This window comes from Sinocyclocheilus rhinocerous, unplaced genomic scaffold (assembly GCF_001515625.1).
Source record: "Sinocyclocheilus rhinocerous isolate Xijiao unplaced genomic scaffold, SAMN03320098_v1.1 scaffold4165, whole genome shotgun sequence".
Lineage (NCBI taxonomy): Eukaryota > Metazoa > Chordata > Actinopteri > Cypriniformes > Cyprinidae > Sinocyclocheilus > Sinocyclocheilus rhinocerous.
In genome coordinates, this window is record NW_015654053.1 from 173,779 (window position 1) to 192,304 (window position 18,526).

General features: G+C 36.2%; 1 protein-coding gene across 2 annotated transcripts in view; it reads left to right on the plus strand.

Moving 5' to 3' along the window:
• The first annotated feature begins 253 nt into the window (after positions 1-253).
• Positions 254-18,526, plus strand: part of LOC107716603 (rho GTPase-activating protein 6-like) — a 56,664-nt gene continuing 38,391 nt past the window's right edge. The window contains exon 1 of one of the 2 annotated variants that reach the window (XM_016523101.1): positions 254-964. In XM_016523101.1, coding sequence (XP_016378587.1) covers positions 437-964 — 528 coding nt within the window. In that variant the 5' untranslated portion in view covers positions 254-436. The remainder of the gene's footprint in view (positions 965-18,526) is intronic. The other variant, XM_016523100.1, reaches the window with a different exon arrangement.

The window sequence follows — 18,526 nt, forward strand, 5'->3', positions numbered from 1 at the left end:
TTTGGGCTCAAAACATAAAAGCTGCAAAGAGTTTAATTGGCAAAAAACCCGAATGTCTAATGAATGTCAAACGTCAAACTAACTTTACCGCCGTAGCGCCAGTCCATGCGCCAAAACACAATTTGAGTTGCGCGAAACGAACTTGGACAGATTGCGCCCCGATAGAAATTCTATCATTCTTTTTAGATTCCCCTAAAAGTTATTACGTAAATAAAACATATAATTAAAACGTCAATCAACCTCAGTTTCTCAGACACACTCTTCGGAGGCAGGGCGGAGGAAGACTGGTTAAAGAGGGCGGGCGCGTCGGCGGAGACGCACTTTTTGGCTCGAATAGTGGAAACATCCCCGTTTATCTGCAAATACAAATACAGCAGAGATGGATGAGAGAATTTAATTTGTTTGATCAGTTTTCACATTTTTCATTAAACTGTGGATGAAAGACGACCATCAGCAGTCGTTCAGTTCACATGGGGTTTGTGTTTGGGGCGTCAGTCTGTATCATCTCGCAGGGATGTCCGCACAAGGGTTACTGAACAGCGTCTTCTCGTGTTCCTCATCGGGCTCTAAAACCCTCGCAAAGAGGAAACTGCACCAGACTCGCAGTTTGGATTCGGCGCTGGTCAGAAACTGCGGGACGCCCGGAGACGCCGACGGGCATCGCTCCTTGTGCTGGAGCTCGAGCTCCACAGCTGGATTTACTAACAGCCAAAGCACTTCAGAAAGCCTCGCCGCGGACCCCAGACTCAAGCCGCGTCTTTCTTCCTCGAGTTTGTCGGCATCTTCAGACGCTTCGTCGATCTCCAGTCTTCATTTCGACTACAGGAGCGGCAAACGCAACGCGTCCAGGGATTTATCGCTCAACATCTCTGGTTCAAGCAACATCTTCTCACCGAGGAAGTGGCTTCAAAGAAAGTCTCCTCATTCGGATGCTCCTCTTTCGCACAATCTCTGTAAATCTGAGGTAAGTTTATAAAAATACAGTCTATATGAAGATTTCAAACTAAAGCTGTTGTTGTTGTTCTGGCGTCAGTCTCTTATGACTAAACAGATTTTGAATAGAAGTTTGCAAATGTCAAAGCAATTGATAAATCATGAGGCTTGTCTGGTCAGGCCATCCAGATTGTTCTGTCTTTTCTCGAATATGAGTTTTTCATGCATCGTTGACAAATGCGCATAAACATCATGATATATTAAATATATGTTACTAGGAACAGTGTTTATTTATTTTTATTTTTATTTAATTTTTGATGCTCTCACTATGTCTTTTAAGATTTTCTCGAATTTTAATCAACTGTATGCATTTGAATTTATCTTGTGTTGTGACATATTATTTTTTTTTCCAGATATGCGAATATTTAATATAGTCTTGTAATTAATATGAGCTCTCATGCAAACTGCACAGTCATTTTATTTCTCGAATATGAGTTTTTCATGCATTGTTGACAAATGCACATAAACATCATGATATATTAAATATATTTTACTAGGAACAGTGTTTATTTATTTATTTATTTAATTAATTTGTGATGCTCTCACTATGTCTTTTAAGATTTTCTCGACTTTTAATCAACTGTATGCATTTTAAATTATCATGTGTTGTGACATTTTTTTTTTTTTCCAGATATGCGAATATTTAATATAGTCTTGTAATTAATATGAGCTCTCATGCAAACTGCACAGTCATTTTAGAGTGCATATGGTCAGTTTTAACCGAGCAGCTATCTTTAAAGTTAACAATTAGCATTTGATCTTGGCAGTAGATATATAGTAGTCAACCTTTGAAGTGGATCAAAAAAGTTAATCAAAGTTGTACTAAAACAAGATCGCATTTTGGTTTTAGGACAACTTTGATGAAAGGTTTTGATCCATTTCAAATGTTGACTAGTGTATATCATGCCTAATGTTTCAGCATTGAGATTGGCTCTTTCTTTTTAAATCACCATACCATAACTTCTCATATAATATGGTTGGAATGACTAAATTGATATTTAGTCATTTATCAAATGTTTTGTATGAGGAACTTCACAATCAATTTATCTTACAGGAGCTTGAACGATACCTGCAGCAATGCCAAGTTTCAAGAGTATGCTTGCATAGAAACTAGAGCTAAAAAAAAATGCACAAGCAAGAACAAAAACTATTTTTAATGGAAATGCATTTATAGTGATTAGTGGATGATGCTGTTTCTTGAAGGTTGTGAACAGATCAAACGGAGGTTGGATGTTTGATCCTCCTCAGAGCAACAGAGACAGTGAAGGTTCTGGAAAGCGACTTTGTACATTGTTGTGATGGAACCACCAAGTGACACTTGCTTCGTGATGATAGAGAATGGGAAAAAAACATAGACCTGTAGGAGTGTGTTGAGGTAGGCTGGCGCCATTCCAGTGACAGGCTGATGCACAAACCTTGAATTTAATGCAGCCGGCTGAAGATAACCAGCGGAGTGAGACCAAGAAGCCTGCGACATGGACTCTGTTTAGTTGATTGAAGATCAGACATGCAGAGAGAGTGGACAGGAGGATCTAATGGTTCAGCTCATTGAAGGCAGCAGACAGCGCTGGTAGGTTGAAGACAGATGACTTGGCTTGAGCTCTTGCCAGCCGCAGGGTTTCAGCAGCAGACAGCAGGGAAGTCTTTGTGGAATGTCCGCTTTCCTCCACTGCAGAATCCAATACAAATATAAAATACTAACCCTAAAGACAACTGAAGATATTGAACTCATACGGTGGTTTAGCTGCTGATCCTGACTTTAATAAATGCATTATCCTCAAACCAATGTACTCTACACTAAATACCACTGGAAAAACGACAATAATGAAATGCAGTAAAGTGCACAACGGGATGAGGATAATAGGAGGCCCAAATGGATGTGCATTGTTGCTGTCATTGTCAACTGATTGAAAAATTGTGTTTGTATGCTTACAATGACAAATGAATGTGCAATTCAGTAAATGGGACTTTCTGAAGTGCAACCTGTTGTGTTAAATGTTCAGGATAAATTAATGTGGCATTAATCTCACACGTGTCAAAAGTGCCGGGAAATACCAAGGTGTTGTGAAAGTGCTTGCTTTTTTGAAGTAGCTTTGCAAAGATCAGGAATGTGAACTAATGAAATTGCATTATTAAGGCATCTACGATCAGAGACAAATCAACAAACACCTCTTTAAAAATTAATGCATGCTTTTTTCTTCTTTTTTTTAAAATCAAACTGTGGCCACAATATTGAGAAACCAAAACACCAAATTTGTAGATGTTTGTGTTGGCCAGCCCAAAGGGGAGCTCTCTTTGTAACAGTTACCTAACCTCTCAGGAATCTGGAGTTTATAAAGCTCCTCCTATAAAGCAGTTCAGCTGTGTCTTTTAGAGCACTGCTCTTTCTATTATTTGGACAATGAAACGGACAGGCAGCAAAAGGCAGACTTTGTTTTTTGACACCTGAAATCCTTTTTTACAGACCACATTGGTAGGTGGTTTGAAACCACATTGCAAAATGGCAAAGAGTCCTAAATATCGGCTTTGAAAACCAAATCAGTGCGATAAAGTCTGAAATCTATAGGCAGTAAATGTGTGCTTTGATTTATCTTGAGCAGCCACAATGGCTCATTTGCTTTTTTAAGTAGTAGTCTTCCCAAACACAACAGTATTACTTGTGTATCTTTGCTTCCCTTTGGCTTCTTTGCCTGTTGCAGATGGGTTCAGAGAATCTGTTGCAGTAACAAGCTTAACAATGTTTAGATCTAGAGGCAAAGTGCTCTGATATATCTCAATAAAATACAGCCACATTGAACTTTTATGGGATGGCTTTTAACTTGTTTTATATAAATTCCCATTTTTGGTCAAATTGCATGTATCTGTGCTCTTGTGCAGTGCTTATATTTAGATTGGCTTAAAATATTAGATGTTATATGTTTTATTGAGAAATTGCTTTGGGAAAAACATTTTCGCCATTATCTGTTTCTGTGGATTTACAAGAAAAAAAACAATGAAAACGACATATGCTCTTTGTTGAATAACAGAACAGTCATGTTCTTTGAAAACAATTAAACTGTATGTGCTTTTTGTCAGTAGGCCCACATTGTTATTTTATAGTACTGTACACATTGTTCGTCTGCAGTGAGTCTTTGTACTGTGCTTGAAGAAACCGTGTAAGAGCGGAGTGTAGTTCTTCAGTGAAGTGACATCTGGTTTACATGAAGTCTGCCTCAGCTTTTATTTCTCACAGCAGAGCAGCATGACCTGATCTTTGGCAGCTCTACCCATGCAAATAGTTCTTCCCACTGGAGACTGTCAACTGAGTACAACAGCACTTTGGGGTCTTTACCACCGATAAAACGAACATGTACTTTTGAGTGCCAATGGAGCGTCTCATGGGAACGTCTAAAATTAGGCAAAATTTGAAGTGAACAAGTTCCTGATCTTATTTTGCAATTTTTTCCTCATTGTTTCCCTTACAACTGCATCATTCTATGGAAGTCAGAGTGCTTTTGTTTTGACAGGTTGCCGTGATTCAACACTATTGAGTGTAGATTGCAAGATCTTTTACATTGAGAGACATTGCAGAATATGGGGTTCATTCACATGCCGTTGGAAGTGGGGCATGTTCATGAAGTCTGACTCACCTTAAGCTGTTTTCAGTTGGAGCAGATCCAGCGTAAGAGACCGTGAGTGGTTCAGTGTTTTCGCTAAGATGGTTTAGATTATTGCATCTCCTCCAGACAAGTACAGTTGCAACATGCGATAAGTCATGTATCTGATTTTCCAGAATGATGAGTGAAAAAAGCTCGTCCTCTGAGGTTGGACCTCTTTAAACTTTCTTTTCTAGCTACATTAAAGCTATTGCAACATCAGTATCAGCATAACCTTTAACCTTTTTACATTTTGCCTGCCAATCATCTCTGTGTGTTGCAGTACACACACACACACACACATATGCAGCACATGTTTATTTTCAGAGGCGTACTGAAGAATTGTGGCCCTGTTTACACCCAGTGTTAAAGGAAGAGTAATAACCCAAAAATGAAAATGTGCTCACCCTCAGGCCATTCAAGATGTGGATGAGTTTGTTTCTTCATCAGATTTGGAGAAATGTAGCATTGCATCAGTGTCTCAGCAATGGATGCTCTGCAGTGAATGGGTGCCGTCAGAATGAGAGTCCAAACAGCTGATAAAAACATCACAATAATCCACAAGTAATCCACAGCACTCCAGTCCATCAGTTAACCTCTTAAGAAGGCAAAAGCTGAAACAAATCCAGCATTAAGACATTTTTAACGTCAAAACATTGCTTCTGGCTAAAACACTAAAGTCCATATCCATAATTGCTTTCTCCAGTGAAAAGTGGTCTGGTATGAATCAGGAGAGAAATCTGCACAGATCAAGCACCGTTTAAACAGTCCAAAACAGCTCTAAACAAATATATGGGTGGATTTTGATGCGGAAGACAACAGAGCATCCATTGGTGAGCAAGTGATGTAATGCTATATTTCTCCAAATGTGATGAAAAACAAACTCATCTACATCTCGGATGGCCTGAGGGTAAAGACATTATCAGCAAATTCCTATTTTGGAGTGACATATTCCTTTAAAATGCTTTAACCAAGGGGTCAAGGTTTGTCTGATTGAGTCCAGTTTGATTCTGCTGGTATTCATAAATACACCAATCTGGGGGCAAAAAGTATTTTTTCTTGAGTGTCGGACATTCAAAAGTATAAGTTTTCTGATTAAATTAATAAATACATTTAAATTGTACTTCATTTTATTATACTAGATGTTTCACAAATTCTTTTCAGAGGCTCTTTAATGCATGAAAGTGACTTATTTCTGTCCTCTAAAGATGAATTGGTTTGGGAAAAACAGGTATGATTTGAAAAATTACTTTTTCTCATAAGAAATCCAACACATTTCCTAATCATGCTCCAGATCATGGCTGCACACATAATAATAATCATAATTTAAAAAATCTAGGTTATGATTGCACAATTGACTTAATCGTGCAAATAGATGATTGCAGCATTCCATTTAGTTCTGTTAGTTGCATCAAAGCTTTTTTTTCATTATAAGCGACGTGTCTGTTTTTACACATGTTTGCAATGATGAATCAGATGCTTTAGTCTATAGACCTATGAATGGTGACAGCTGTTCCTAATGCGTGCATGAGTCACAATTTTATGTTCTGTGTTTCACTTCTGCTCGCGGTTGCAGATGATTGCATCTGTCCAACGCCTTTTGCATGGACAAGCATCACTCACTTTTTTGTTTGTTTGTTTGCAGAGAGTTGTGCTTCTATGGCACTATCTGAGTTTTTTTCCAGCTTCATGTATCAATTGAATCCATTGTTAACAGCTTCAACAATGCTGTACGGCCAACAAAAGAAGTTTGTTTGAATCTTGAATTTTTCCAACACCAGTTTCCTTTCGAGTCCGGCTGGAAAGAGTTGAAATAAGCGAGAGGAAGGCATGTTTCCATTGTCGGGCAGCTACTGTATGGCTTTCATGTGTTCTTCTACGAGGGTGCGTCCTGACTGACTGACTCAGTGATTAATGTAGTGATGTTGAAACCCAGAATGTGGTACTTCCTGTTTCTTTGTGCCACTTTGTCGGGGGTTTGACACTGGGAACAAGATAAAGTGATATTTCATGCTCTTACATCATTAGAGCTATTACACAGGATTGTTCAGGACATTTCTGAAGAATTGAATTCTTTGTGGTTTTGTATCTTGTATTAGTATTGTTTGGTTAAAGAGTCAGACGAATTGGAGATATGGCTCTATTTCAGTTCATGAGTTTGAATTTGAAGTGAATTGACCCATAGGTCCCATAGGAATTTCAATTTAGAATTTGATTGACATTTTATTAGTCCAACACAACCATAAAATGTGCAAGAACAGAGTAGAACGTTTTAAGGTTTTTACATTTTGTAAACCATTTTTTAGAGAAATTAATAATTTTATACATTAAAAGTGACAGTAAAGATATTTCTAATGTAACATTTCAAATAAATGCTGTTCTTTTGAACTTTCTGTTCATCAAAGAATCCTGGAATATAAAATGTATCATTGTTTCCACAAAAATATTTTCATAATATCAACCGTTTTCAACATTTATAATAATCAGAGCAGCAAATCAGCATATTAGAATGATTTCTGAAGGATCATGTGACACTGAAGACTGGAGTAATGATGCTGAAAATTCAGCTTTGATCACAGAAATAAATTACATTTTGACACATTTTCACATAGAAAACAGCTATTTGAAATTGTAAAAATATTTCACAATTTTTGCAGTATTTTTGATCAAATTAACACATCCTTGGTGAGCAGAAGAGACTTTTTTCAAAAACATAAAAAAATAAAATAAAATACTGATCCTAAATTTGTGGCTGGTAAATTTAGGAATCGATTTGGAATTTTGAAGAAATTCTTAATTTCTCAAAGTTATATAATCTGAATAAAAAATGACGTGAAACTTTTTTTTTTTTTGAATAGCACTTGTTACTGTGTACCTTTCTTTCCAAAGCCACTATACAAACAGTAGTGTGTCACAAAGCATGTGTCCACTTGTTTTACTTTGTCATTCTGTAGGGAAAGACATGAGGTGACACACCCAGAGGACTCACTTTCTTCCCTTCAGTGACTCAATAGCTGGAAGCGATAAGTCTGTAAAAGTGACATTCTCACATGAAACCGTGTAACAATGCTGTGAAGCTGTTATTTCTCACTGTGAGAGAGTTCATTTGACTTTTCCTAGCCATCGGTGGCACAGAAGTCAAGAAATATTTTTTTTGTCAGTTTAATATAAAACAGACACAAATGAGTCGATAATTGACATGCAATGCGAGTATAGAGGATCCTTATGTGAGGATCCCGTTTGTGGACTTCAGCTCGGCCTTCAACACCATCATCCCAATACTCCTCCAGACCAAACTAACCTGGCTCTCTGTTCCTAGCTCTATCTGTCAGTGGATCACCAGCTTCCTGACAGACAGGCAGCAGCTAGTGAGGGTGGGGAAATTCTCATCCAGCACCCGTACGATCAGCACTGGGGCCCCCTGGGATGTGTGCTCTCCCCACTGCTCTTCTCCCTCTACACCAACGACTGCACCTCTACTGACCCCTCTGTCAAACTCCTGAAGTTTGCAGACGACACTACAGTCATCAGCCTCATCCTAGGGCTGCTCGATTATGGCAAAAATCATAATCATGATTATTTTGGTCAATATTTTAATCACGATTATTTAACACGATTATGAGTGGGCCACATGACCAAAACTTTATACGAGTGATAGCGATATATATCAAATATATATTTTCTGTAAATATGGTTGCTGTGACATCTACATTTTAGAGATTTAGAGAAATTTCACAATTCTTAATACCACAGCAGAATACTGGGGTAAATAATATTAGTAAAAAAAAAAAAAGGTCCTCAAAAATTATTAAAAATAATTAAACGGTCAGTAATAAAAAAAAGCAAAGGACAAATACAATAGATACAAATGAAACAAACTGTGCTTTAAGTTTTTTATGCAAGTCTAAAGTATTCAGCTAACAGCCTACTACAGGAATTGAATAATTGAATGTAAAATAAAACAGCATAGTCTTCACTGAAAGAATTAAACTTCCTTTGTTTCTTATTAAAGCTACAAAAATCCTTCAGTCAAGAGCAGTGAGTGATTTTCTCTCTGTCTTTTGTTGTTTGATTAATATTAAGCACACGGTCAGCAGCAGGAATATAAGGCTGCTGTCACTTTAAGAGCTACACGGTTCCAATTTACTGTTACGCACATATTTTCATTCTCAACTGTTTACATTGACTTATTACATAACCGACGAGAGTTTATGTGAATAATCACCAAGCGCCTCATTTTGACACATTTGTGCATGTATTTGACCGTTTAGGCGCAAACATTAAGCTAAAAGTTGACTTTGCATGTACATGTCCGTGTTCTGTTCCGTCTCTGAGCGCACGCACAGAAAGCCTCCTGAGGAACAGCGCAAGTTCTCTTTCGCGCTTTCAAAAACATGAATAAATCTATTAAACTTTGATAAATCAAGCATGTCCCATATGGCGAAAATCATGTTACAAGATTGTACTGATTTGCACGTGAAATTGGGCTTTTATGGAGGAGTGAAAGCGCAACGCTAGAATGGGGCGGAATGGGGCGCAATAATCGTTTTATCTCGATTATTGTATTTTCATAATCGTTGGAGGCCAAAATCGAAACTGTATTTTGATTAATTGCACAGCTCATCCAGGACGGCACTTCCTCTTTGAACTGTTGCTGTCTGGTCGGCGCTACAGAGCAATGAGCACCAGAATAGCCAGGCATAAGTACAGCTTCTTCCCTCAGGAAATCCATCTCGTGAACTGTTAACTTGGTGATAAACGTGTAATACACAACACTATTTATACATTGATTTATTTAGCACACATTTCTTTTTACAGTTCTTTGCATTTGTACATAACACACCTGTACACACAAATACCACCTAGTGTCTACTTTGTATATTGGGGAATTTGTTTTTTTTTTGTATATTGTTTTTTCCTATTTACTTATCCTATTTTTATTCTGTTTATTATCTGTCTTGTCTTGTCACTGTCATTCTGTCTGTGCTGTGGAAGCTTCTGTCACCAAAACAAATTCCTCGTATGTGTAAACACACCTGGCAGTATAAAGCTCTTTCTGATTTTGATTCTGAAAATGAATGTGGATAGCAGCTCAGATTTCTTGATCTTGGGGGGGATGTAATGAGAAATGTTTGAGAACTTTTGGTTGCAGACTTTGGTTTCTTGGGAAATCTGAGTAGTTTGAGATATTTCTGAGATTTCTTCTGAAACTCTAGTAAAATGCATGAGATTAACAAGGCGAAAAAAGTCTCAATTTGCTCTCCATTTCATTGCTGTTGAGAAGTCACTGAGATTTTAAAGATATCTCACTCGTGTTTTTCCTATCCTATGGAAAGCTGACTCCCATGAAGCATTGGCTCAAGCGTAGCTAGCGTGAAGACGGCATTAAAGGCAGAGTAAGTGATTTTTCAAAAACACTTTAGAAAACTGATTCGGGTCGAATCGCAAAACAAACTTGTAGCCAATCAGCAATAAGGGGCGTGTCTACTCATGATGTGGAGGAGAGAGCGTTCAGTGCATGGGACGGACATTAGCCGAGCCCAGCGACAGAGAGATAGAGATGGCGGATAAAAAACAAAAGAGGAAAACGTTTGTGGAACGATAAGGCAAGAAGTTGGACCCGTGTAAATATCGGATCAGCTTTCCAGCGCTGGAGAGAACTCAAGGAGCGGAGGCCTGCGATCGGACGCTGAGGTTGCTTTGTTTCTTCTCAATAGGTGAGTAACACTGTGTCTACAACAGCTAAAGTCTGCCTACACTGGACGCGATCAAATGACCGTTGAAAACCATTTGAAATGTGTGTCAGCACGTCATAAATAGAACCCAGCAGCAGTTTTCTGTCGGGGATTTGTTGCACCGCGCCGCTCACGTCCGTAGACACGGTGTAACATTGGTTTTGCTTTGTTTCACAGAACTAATCGTTGCCTGGGTTGCGTACGTATATGTGGGGCGGAGCTATCAAAATAGGGGCAAGACCCTTTTGGGGTAGGGGCGTGTTTGTTGATTTCAAATATCATCATTGGCTACCAGAAATCACTTACTCTGCCTTTAAGTAAGGAAGCAGCACTGTTTGTTTTCCTTAAGAATTTATTCAAAGAAGCCCCCGAATCCTCAAGCTCTTATTTCCTATCAAAACGAAAGTGGCTAAACTGATCCAGAGTTAGAAAAAACACAGGAAAACAGAGTTTTCTCAAGTCTCAGGAAAACTGTTTGTTCTCTGTCTGCATTTCAGTTGGTATTTTTTTTTTATATCAGCATATATTTGTAGGACTGCATGATTTGGGGAAAAATCTATTTTCATTGCATTGCAATTTTTCCGAAAAAAAAAGTGATTTAATATGCAAAAAATACAAAATAAAATAAATAAATAAATAAAAAAGGCACAATTGGCCAAAAGTTTGTGATTATATATCAATAATAATAATACTAATTATAATTCTTATTATGTTTATTATTACTTCTAAATAAAAATATAAAAATTACTAAATAAAAACGAAATTAAAAATATTACTATTGTAATATTTCGCTACAAAATAAAAATAATAATAATTGAATAATAATTAATTTATTACAGCTGTAAAATTGCAATAATATTTAAAATCACACATTTAAATAATATTTAAAATTGCAAAATTGCAATAATTAAGAATATTAATGGCTTAATTTCATTTTCAAACATTAAACCATTGAACTTTTTCGTTATTCCACCCTTTGAAATCAGATAATCGCACTAAGCCGTATCATGATTTTGTTTTTATATCAATTATTTGTGCGGCCCTTTGTATTGGTAATACATTTTGCAAATTTTTTGTATGTTTTGATTGAATTGATAAAACTGTACAATTATAGCATATTGACAGTATTTAGAAATCACTCAGAACTGAATGAAAACAATGGTATGTTAAATAAATGTACTGCTGTTAAAAATTTAATTATTCAAATGTATTCAAATATTAAATTAATAGATTGTTTTCCTTGCATTATTCTGAACATCAAAGGATTTGCAAACATTTCTATGTACATTTTGACATATAATAGCATTTCGAAGCTGTTCATACAGTACGCTGATATTGTACATATTAGAAAATGTATGTGTGTTAGAAGTACATGTTATGGTTGAATACTTACGAATACTAATGAGATCACATTGGTGAAATCGTCGTGGAGAATAGATGTGCAGCGAGCAGCTGGGCCTGAAATTACCATCAGACACACATGTGATGCTTATTTGATGATCCTCAAGTATCTCTTGTTAGACAGCTGTTCAGAAGAAACTGTTGCTCACCTGTTGCTTTTATGCTGATGAGCGAGGCTTTTATTTCTGCTAAGTGTAGTGGCTGAGTGGCACTACAGCACCAAAGGATGAAGCAACACGTTTTTCTCTTAATATCTTTTAAATTTAAAATTTTCATAATTTACTAGATAAGCCTTCTGCTCATTGTTTTCATTACTTGTGCTATTGTATATTGTGCTGTTGATGCCTTGGATGGTAATGACTGCAGTACATTTCATGTGGGGTTCTTTGCCTTATCTAATATTTATATTTTATTATAAAAATCTAGAAATGCTGCACTACACACTGTATGCACTACTATTAAAAAGTTTGAAATGTTTTTGAAAGAAGTCTTCTGCTCACCAAGGCTGCATTAATTTACAGTAAAACTTGTGAAAAATTTATACAATTTAAAATAAGTGATTTTTATGTTAATATGTTTTAAAATGTAATTTATTGCTGTGATCTAGGGCTGCACGATAAATCGAAATGGAATCGAGATCGTGATTCGACAGAAGCTGCGATTGTCATCTGAAAACAGTTGTGCTGACGAATATTTTTGTGTGTGCAATATGTTGAAATTTTTTCCAAGATAATTTTTTTTATTTGAAAGTTCAAAAGAACAGAATTTATTTGAAATAAAAATAAATGCTGTTTTTTTTTACTTTCTGTGTTCCAAATGAACCGATTTAGATACACTCTTTAGTGCACACTATAGGCACCATATGATTTGGAATGCAGCTTATGTGAAGCCAGGCTTATTTAATTCCACATCTGTGCACAAGCGTTATCTTGTATGCTGATATTTCTCTGGATTTCAGTGGGAGAGCTCGTCTGCTGTCTGGAAGAGCAGAGATTTTATGTCGGAGAATGATGAAGTGCAGGTCTTAGTGGGGTGTGTAGTGTAGTACTTAAGAAAGAATGCCATAGTTTAATGTTCTGATGACATTTTTCATTCATATGGCATGAGTCAGATAAACTTTCTCTGTGCAGAATTGACCATTATGGCGCAACACCTTTAAATATCTGTTGTATTTGGTATAAACGGCTTTCATATTGTGTTCTAACCAGGCCTGGCATCAAGGTATTTGCAGATTTAAAGTCAAATTTATCGGTTGCACAAAGTGAGATCTGAACACCTTTGATCTTAACTTGAACATATGCGAGCTAGACACCATCATCAATGCCTGACCTCACTGATGTTCTTGGGAGTGAACGGGAGTGAATCCCTGCATCCATGATCCAACATCTAATATAAAGTCTTTCCAAAACAGTGGAAGCTGCTATAGCTGTAAAGCTTTTTGCCTCGCATTTGAAATTAAACAAATTGAAATTGAAATTAAACATGACTGGTTGGGCAGTCGTGGCCTAATGGTTAGAGAGTCAGAGTGTGTGTGTGTGTGTGTGTGTGTATGTGTGTGCACTTGGATGGGTTAAATGCAGAGCACAAATTCCGAGTATATGATGTCATGCATCACTTCACTAAATGTTTGACAAATGTTCAGAATGGTGAACAAAAAGCGATGGGAGGAAAAATTATATTTCAATGTATTTGCTTTCTCTCTGGCAAAACTTTTGCTTTCCCTTGAGAAACCTTTCATTAGCAAAACTTTTCAGTTTGCACGCAGAACTATTGTGAAGGAAATATAACGAGTTGGGAGGTAAAACTTACGCAAGCATACGCAAAGTTTCTTAGCGGAACACAATACTTTTGCGAGAGAACAGAAAGTTTCTAAAGGGAACGCAATAATTTTGTGAACCAACGCAAATATTTTGCAAGTAAATGCAAAGTTTCTCGGGGAACACAATACTTTTGTGAAAGAACGCAAATGTTTCGCTGTCACGGTGTTGCCTGTAGGAACACACGTAGGAATGAGGACTGACGATCGAGACAGCACAGCGAACTCAAAACAGGAAACACTATAAATACACAGGACTTGACGAGAAACACCTGGGATCAATAAACATAATTGCACATGAGGGAAAACGGGTCATGGAAAGCACGTGGGGAGCAAAACACAAAACACGGAACAGAGTCTGACATTCACAAGCAAATGCACAGTTAGTTTCTCAAGGGAAGGCAATACCTTTGCAGGAACAAATGCAAATTTTTCTAGTGGAAATGCAACCGGTTCGCAAGCAAATGCAAAGTTAGTTTCTTACTTTTGCAAGAGTGAACAAAGTTTCTTAACAGAGCACAATACTTTTTTGAGAGCGACCACAAAGTTTCTTACCCGAAAGCAAAGTTTCATATTGGAACACAATACTTTAGTGAAAAGACGCAAATGTTTTTAGCAAGCAAAAGCAAAGTTTCTTGGGGGGAATGCAATACTTTTTAGAGAGAACGAACACAAAGTGTTTTAGCAGAATGCAATACTGAAAAAATGCAAATGTTTTGTGAGCAAACGCAAAGTTTCTCGGGGGAAAACAAATGCTTCACAAGAGAATGGAAATGTTTTGCAAACGAATGCAAAGTTAGTTTGTCATGGGAACGCAATACCTTTGCAGGAACAAACGCAAAGTTTCTTTGTGGAACTAAATACTTTTGTGAGAGCGAACACAATGTTCCTTAGTGGAATGCAAAGTTTCTTAGAAGAACGCAATATTTTTGCGAAATCAGAATTAAAGTTTCTTATTGGAACACAATACTTTTGCAAGAGCGAACACAAAGTATTTTAGGGGAACACAATACTTTTTGTGAAAGAAAGCAAATATTTCGCAAAGATTCTCAGGGAAAAGCAATCCTTTTGCAAGAGAACGCAAATGTTTTACAAGCAAATGCAGAGTTAGTTTCTCATGGGAACACAATACTTTTGCAAAAACGAGCACAAAGTTTTTTTAGCGGAATCCAATACTTGAGTGAGTGCGAAAACAATGTTTCTTAGCGAAACAGTTTTTCTTAGGGGAACACAATACTTAATACTAAGGATGCACCGAATGTTCGGCAACCGAAATTATTCGGCCGAATAAGCGAAAAGACCAAATAAATTATACCGAACAATGATATGATGCGATCAAATAGCAACCAGCGAAGAGTGAGAGGCGTGCACTCTTTATGCGATACGTACGACGTATTCGTAATGAGACTCATTTATAAATCTTTATTTTACTAACTTATTCATTTGAAGTTAAATTGTGCTTTGTTGGTATAGTGTCTGCTAGAATGTTAAAAATGTTCAGTGTTAGATATTTTTAAATTGTTGTTTTGTAACTGATTTTTGTTCTTTGAAAAGCAAGACAAAACAGTAAAAAGCACATTTTGGCTTTTTAATTTATGCAATGGTGAAAAAAAATTGGCAAAATACATGGGGGAAAAAAATTGAAAAACCGTGTTCGGTATTCGGTTTTGGTTTAATTTTGTTCGGTTTCGGCTTCGGCCAAGAATTTTCATTTCGGTGCATCCCTACTTAATACAATAATTTTCTTAGTGAAACTTTTGCAAAAAACAAAACAAAACCAACGCTAATGTTTTGCAAGTAAATGCAAAGTTAGTTTCTAAGGGGAACAGATTACTTTTGCAAGAACAAACTCAAATTTTCTTAGTGAAACGCAAGACTTTTGCGAAAAAAGTAAACACAACGTTTCTTAGAGGAACATAGTACTTTTCAGAGAGTGAACGCAAAGTTTCTTAGTGGAGCACAAGACTTTTGCGAGATAAACGCAAATGTTTTGCAAGAACAGACGCAAAGTTTCTCGAGGGAATGCAATACTTTGGCGAGAGAATGCAAGTGTTTTATGAGCGAATGTAAAATTTCTTGAGGAAACACAATACACACAAAGAGAATGTAAAAGCATTGAAATATATTTTTTCACTATTAGGGACTCCATTAGGTAATTTACCATCTATCAGTAGAAAAAGATTGTATAATAAAAATAGATGATTATTTTATTGATCTGAATGCAGCTAATGTCTTTGCCCGTGTGCACATCAGTGTGTGATTTCATCTGGGTTATTATGCAAGCAGATGAGGAACTGCTGGAGTTTGGATTGAGTGTTGACCTTCTGCAGCTGGGAAGGAAATGCTCAGTGAATGTTTGACTTGTGCTGTTAGGCATACATGTGGTCCTGTTATCCAAGTTTATGAGATTAGCTTGAGCAGAAAAGTGAAATATAAAAAAGTCCGGTTGCATGTCACATATGCTACACAATGACCCATAATCGAAGGTATTTACTTTACGATAAAAGGAGAGAGCTGCAGTGAAGGGGAAAATGATCAAAATTCAGTTTCCCACACAAAGAATCACATGACTTAAGACATGCATGAGTCATATGGACTACTGTTTTGTTTTGATTTTCGTTTTTGGAGCTTGATCGTAATGAACTGTTGCAGTGAAAAGAGCTTCTTCAAAAGAAAATAGCAGCATGAATAACTAATGTTTTCAAAGGAGTAGATCATCCATGAATGTCATTAAGTTCACCTGTAATTGTTGGAAAGGCCTTAGAAATGGGTCAGTATTTTTCATTGTTGTTGGACTGTAAGCCTCTTTGGGGCTGGACTCATATGACAGTTTCCACTTCAACATGGATCAAAGAAAGTATAATCTGGTCAAGGCAGATTTGCAGGCTGGTTAATCAGAGGTCGTGAGTATCTGCCTGAACAGTCTGTTTCCTTCCTAACCGCTCATTAGTGCTGGACGATACAGATAAAAAAAAAAAAAGTGTGATTTCTAAATATGAGTGTGTTCCGGAAGCCTTTCGAGTGCCATGGCAAAGCATGCTGGGAAACAGAAACATTAAATTTAAGTTTGTCTAAATGAAAAGAAACTAAACAAAACAATACAGATTACTTAAGTTCTGTCAGTTTTGTGAACTCAAAAGAAAAGGAAATTTCTAAATACTCATAATAAAAGTTCATTTACATTTGTTTATTTTTTATTATTTTTTAAATAATTATTTAATAACAATTATTATATTATTTATATAATAAATAAATATTTAAAAAAACATTTTAAATATGTATTATTTACTAAACTGTCATTATAACTATGATTGAATTAAAATGTTTAATGCAAGTAGTAAAACATTAAAAACTATATTTTAAAAAATCAAAACAAAGAACATTTTTTTTCCTTGTCCAAATTGTTCCTCTCTTGTAAGCTGTAAATGCGTAATAATTTGTTTTTTATCTATCTATCTATCTATCTATCTATACACTCACACACACAAATACATGCACACTAGTATTATAAATGTTAGTATTAACATTTTTTTTTTTTATTATTTATTTAAATAATTATTTAATAAGTATATTATGTATATAATAATTATTTAAAAAGTATTTAATTATTTTTTAAATAATTACTCATTATTTCAAACAGTCATTATAGCTATAATTGAATTACAAGTAGTAAAATATAGTACATTTAAATGCAAATTAAAATATAGTAAAAACTATAGTTAAAATGATCGAGGCATGTTTTCATAATCAAGAGGTTAATATTAATAAGCAGAAGTGATATTACCTGCCAGATGGTTTTTGTTACACAACACAGGTTGTTAATGATTTGTGAAATTCACTAATTTGTTGTCTTCAAACGTGTCATCTGATCTAACTCGGTCTGAGACTCCTGCCTAAATTTACTTCAGTGATCATTCCCAGAAATCCCTACAAGGGAAAGAGGAGTAAAAGGAAAACCAACAAAACACGAGTGTTTGCCAGAGTCTGGGTTCGATTTCTCAAGTCCGAGGAGATCAGGACGATCAGCGAACGTCTGTGCAGACGCCAGGAATTCTCCAGTGCTTGTCACTGCATGCTCACAGAGACCTGGGCTTATTCTGAGGGAGTATAGAGACACTGTGTGTGTGTATATGCTGTATCTGTCCAAACATCACAATATAAAGCCAGCAGGACTACAGGAGCTGAACTCCCATTCCTTCTCCATTGAGAAAGCTGTTTTGAGCTCTGAGGTTGCTTTAGAAAACACAAGCCTGTGATTTCAGTTTTAATTTTTAAGAAATAATATCCTGAAATGAGATGCACCATTCTCAAAATACTTATGCATGGAATAATTATGATTTTATTTTAAATGTTGTTGAAAGAAGTCTCTTCAGCTCACCAAGGCTCACTTTTATTTGATCAAAAATACAGTACAAATTATGAAATATTATTATAATTTAAAATAGCTGTTCTCTATGTGAATATCTGTTAAACTGTAATTTATTTCTGTGATCAAAGCTGAATTTTCAGCATCGTTACTTCAATTTTCAGTGTCACATGATCTTCAGAAATCAGTCTAATATGCTGATTTGCTGCTCGAGAAACATTTCTGATTATTATCAATGTTGAAAACAGTTGTGCTTCATATTTTCGTGCAAACCGTGATACATTATCATTCGAACGTTTGGGGAAAGTATGATAAAAAAAATAATACTTTTATCCAGCATTGATGCATTAAATAGATCAAAAGTGACAGTAAAGGCATTTCAATCATGACAACTCTCTGAACATTTTAGCATGGTGATGGATATGACAATGTTAATGTATTTGGTCTTGGCGGAACAGATCTGCTACGCTGCTGCTGAATTGCTGCTGCTGTTGGTTATTGCTGTAGTTGTAGATTATTGCTGCTGCTGCAAGCAAGTACAGGAACTTGCTACTGCCAATGCATATGGCAATACGGTGCC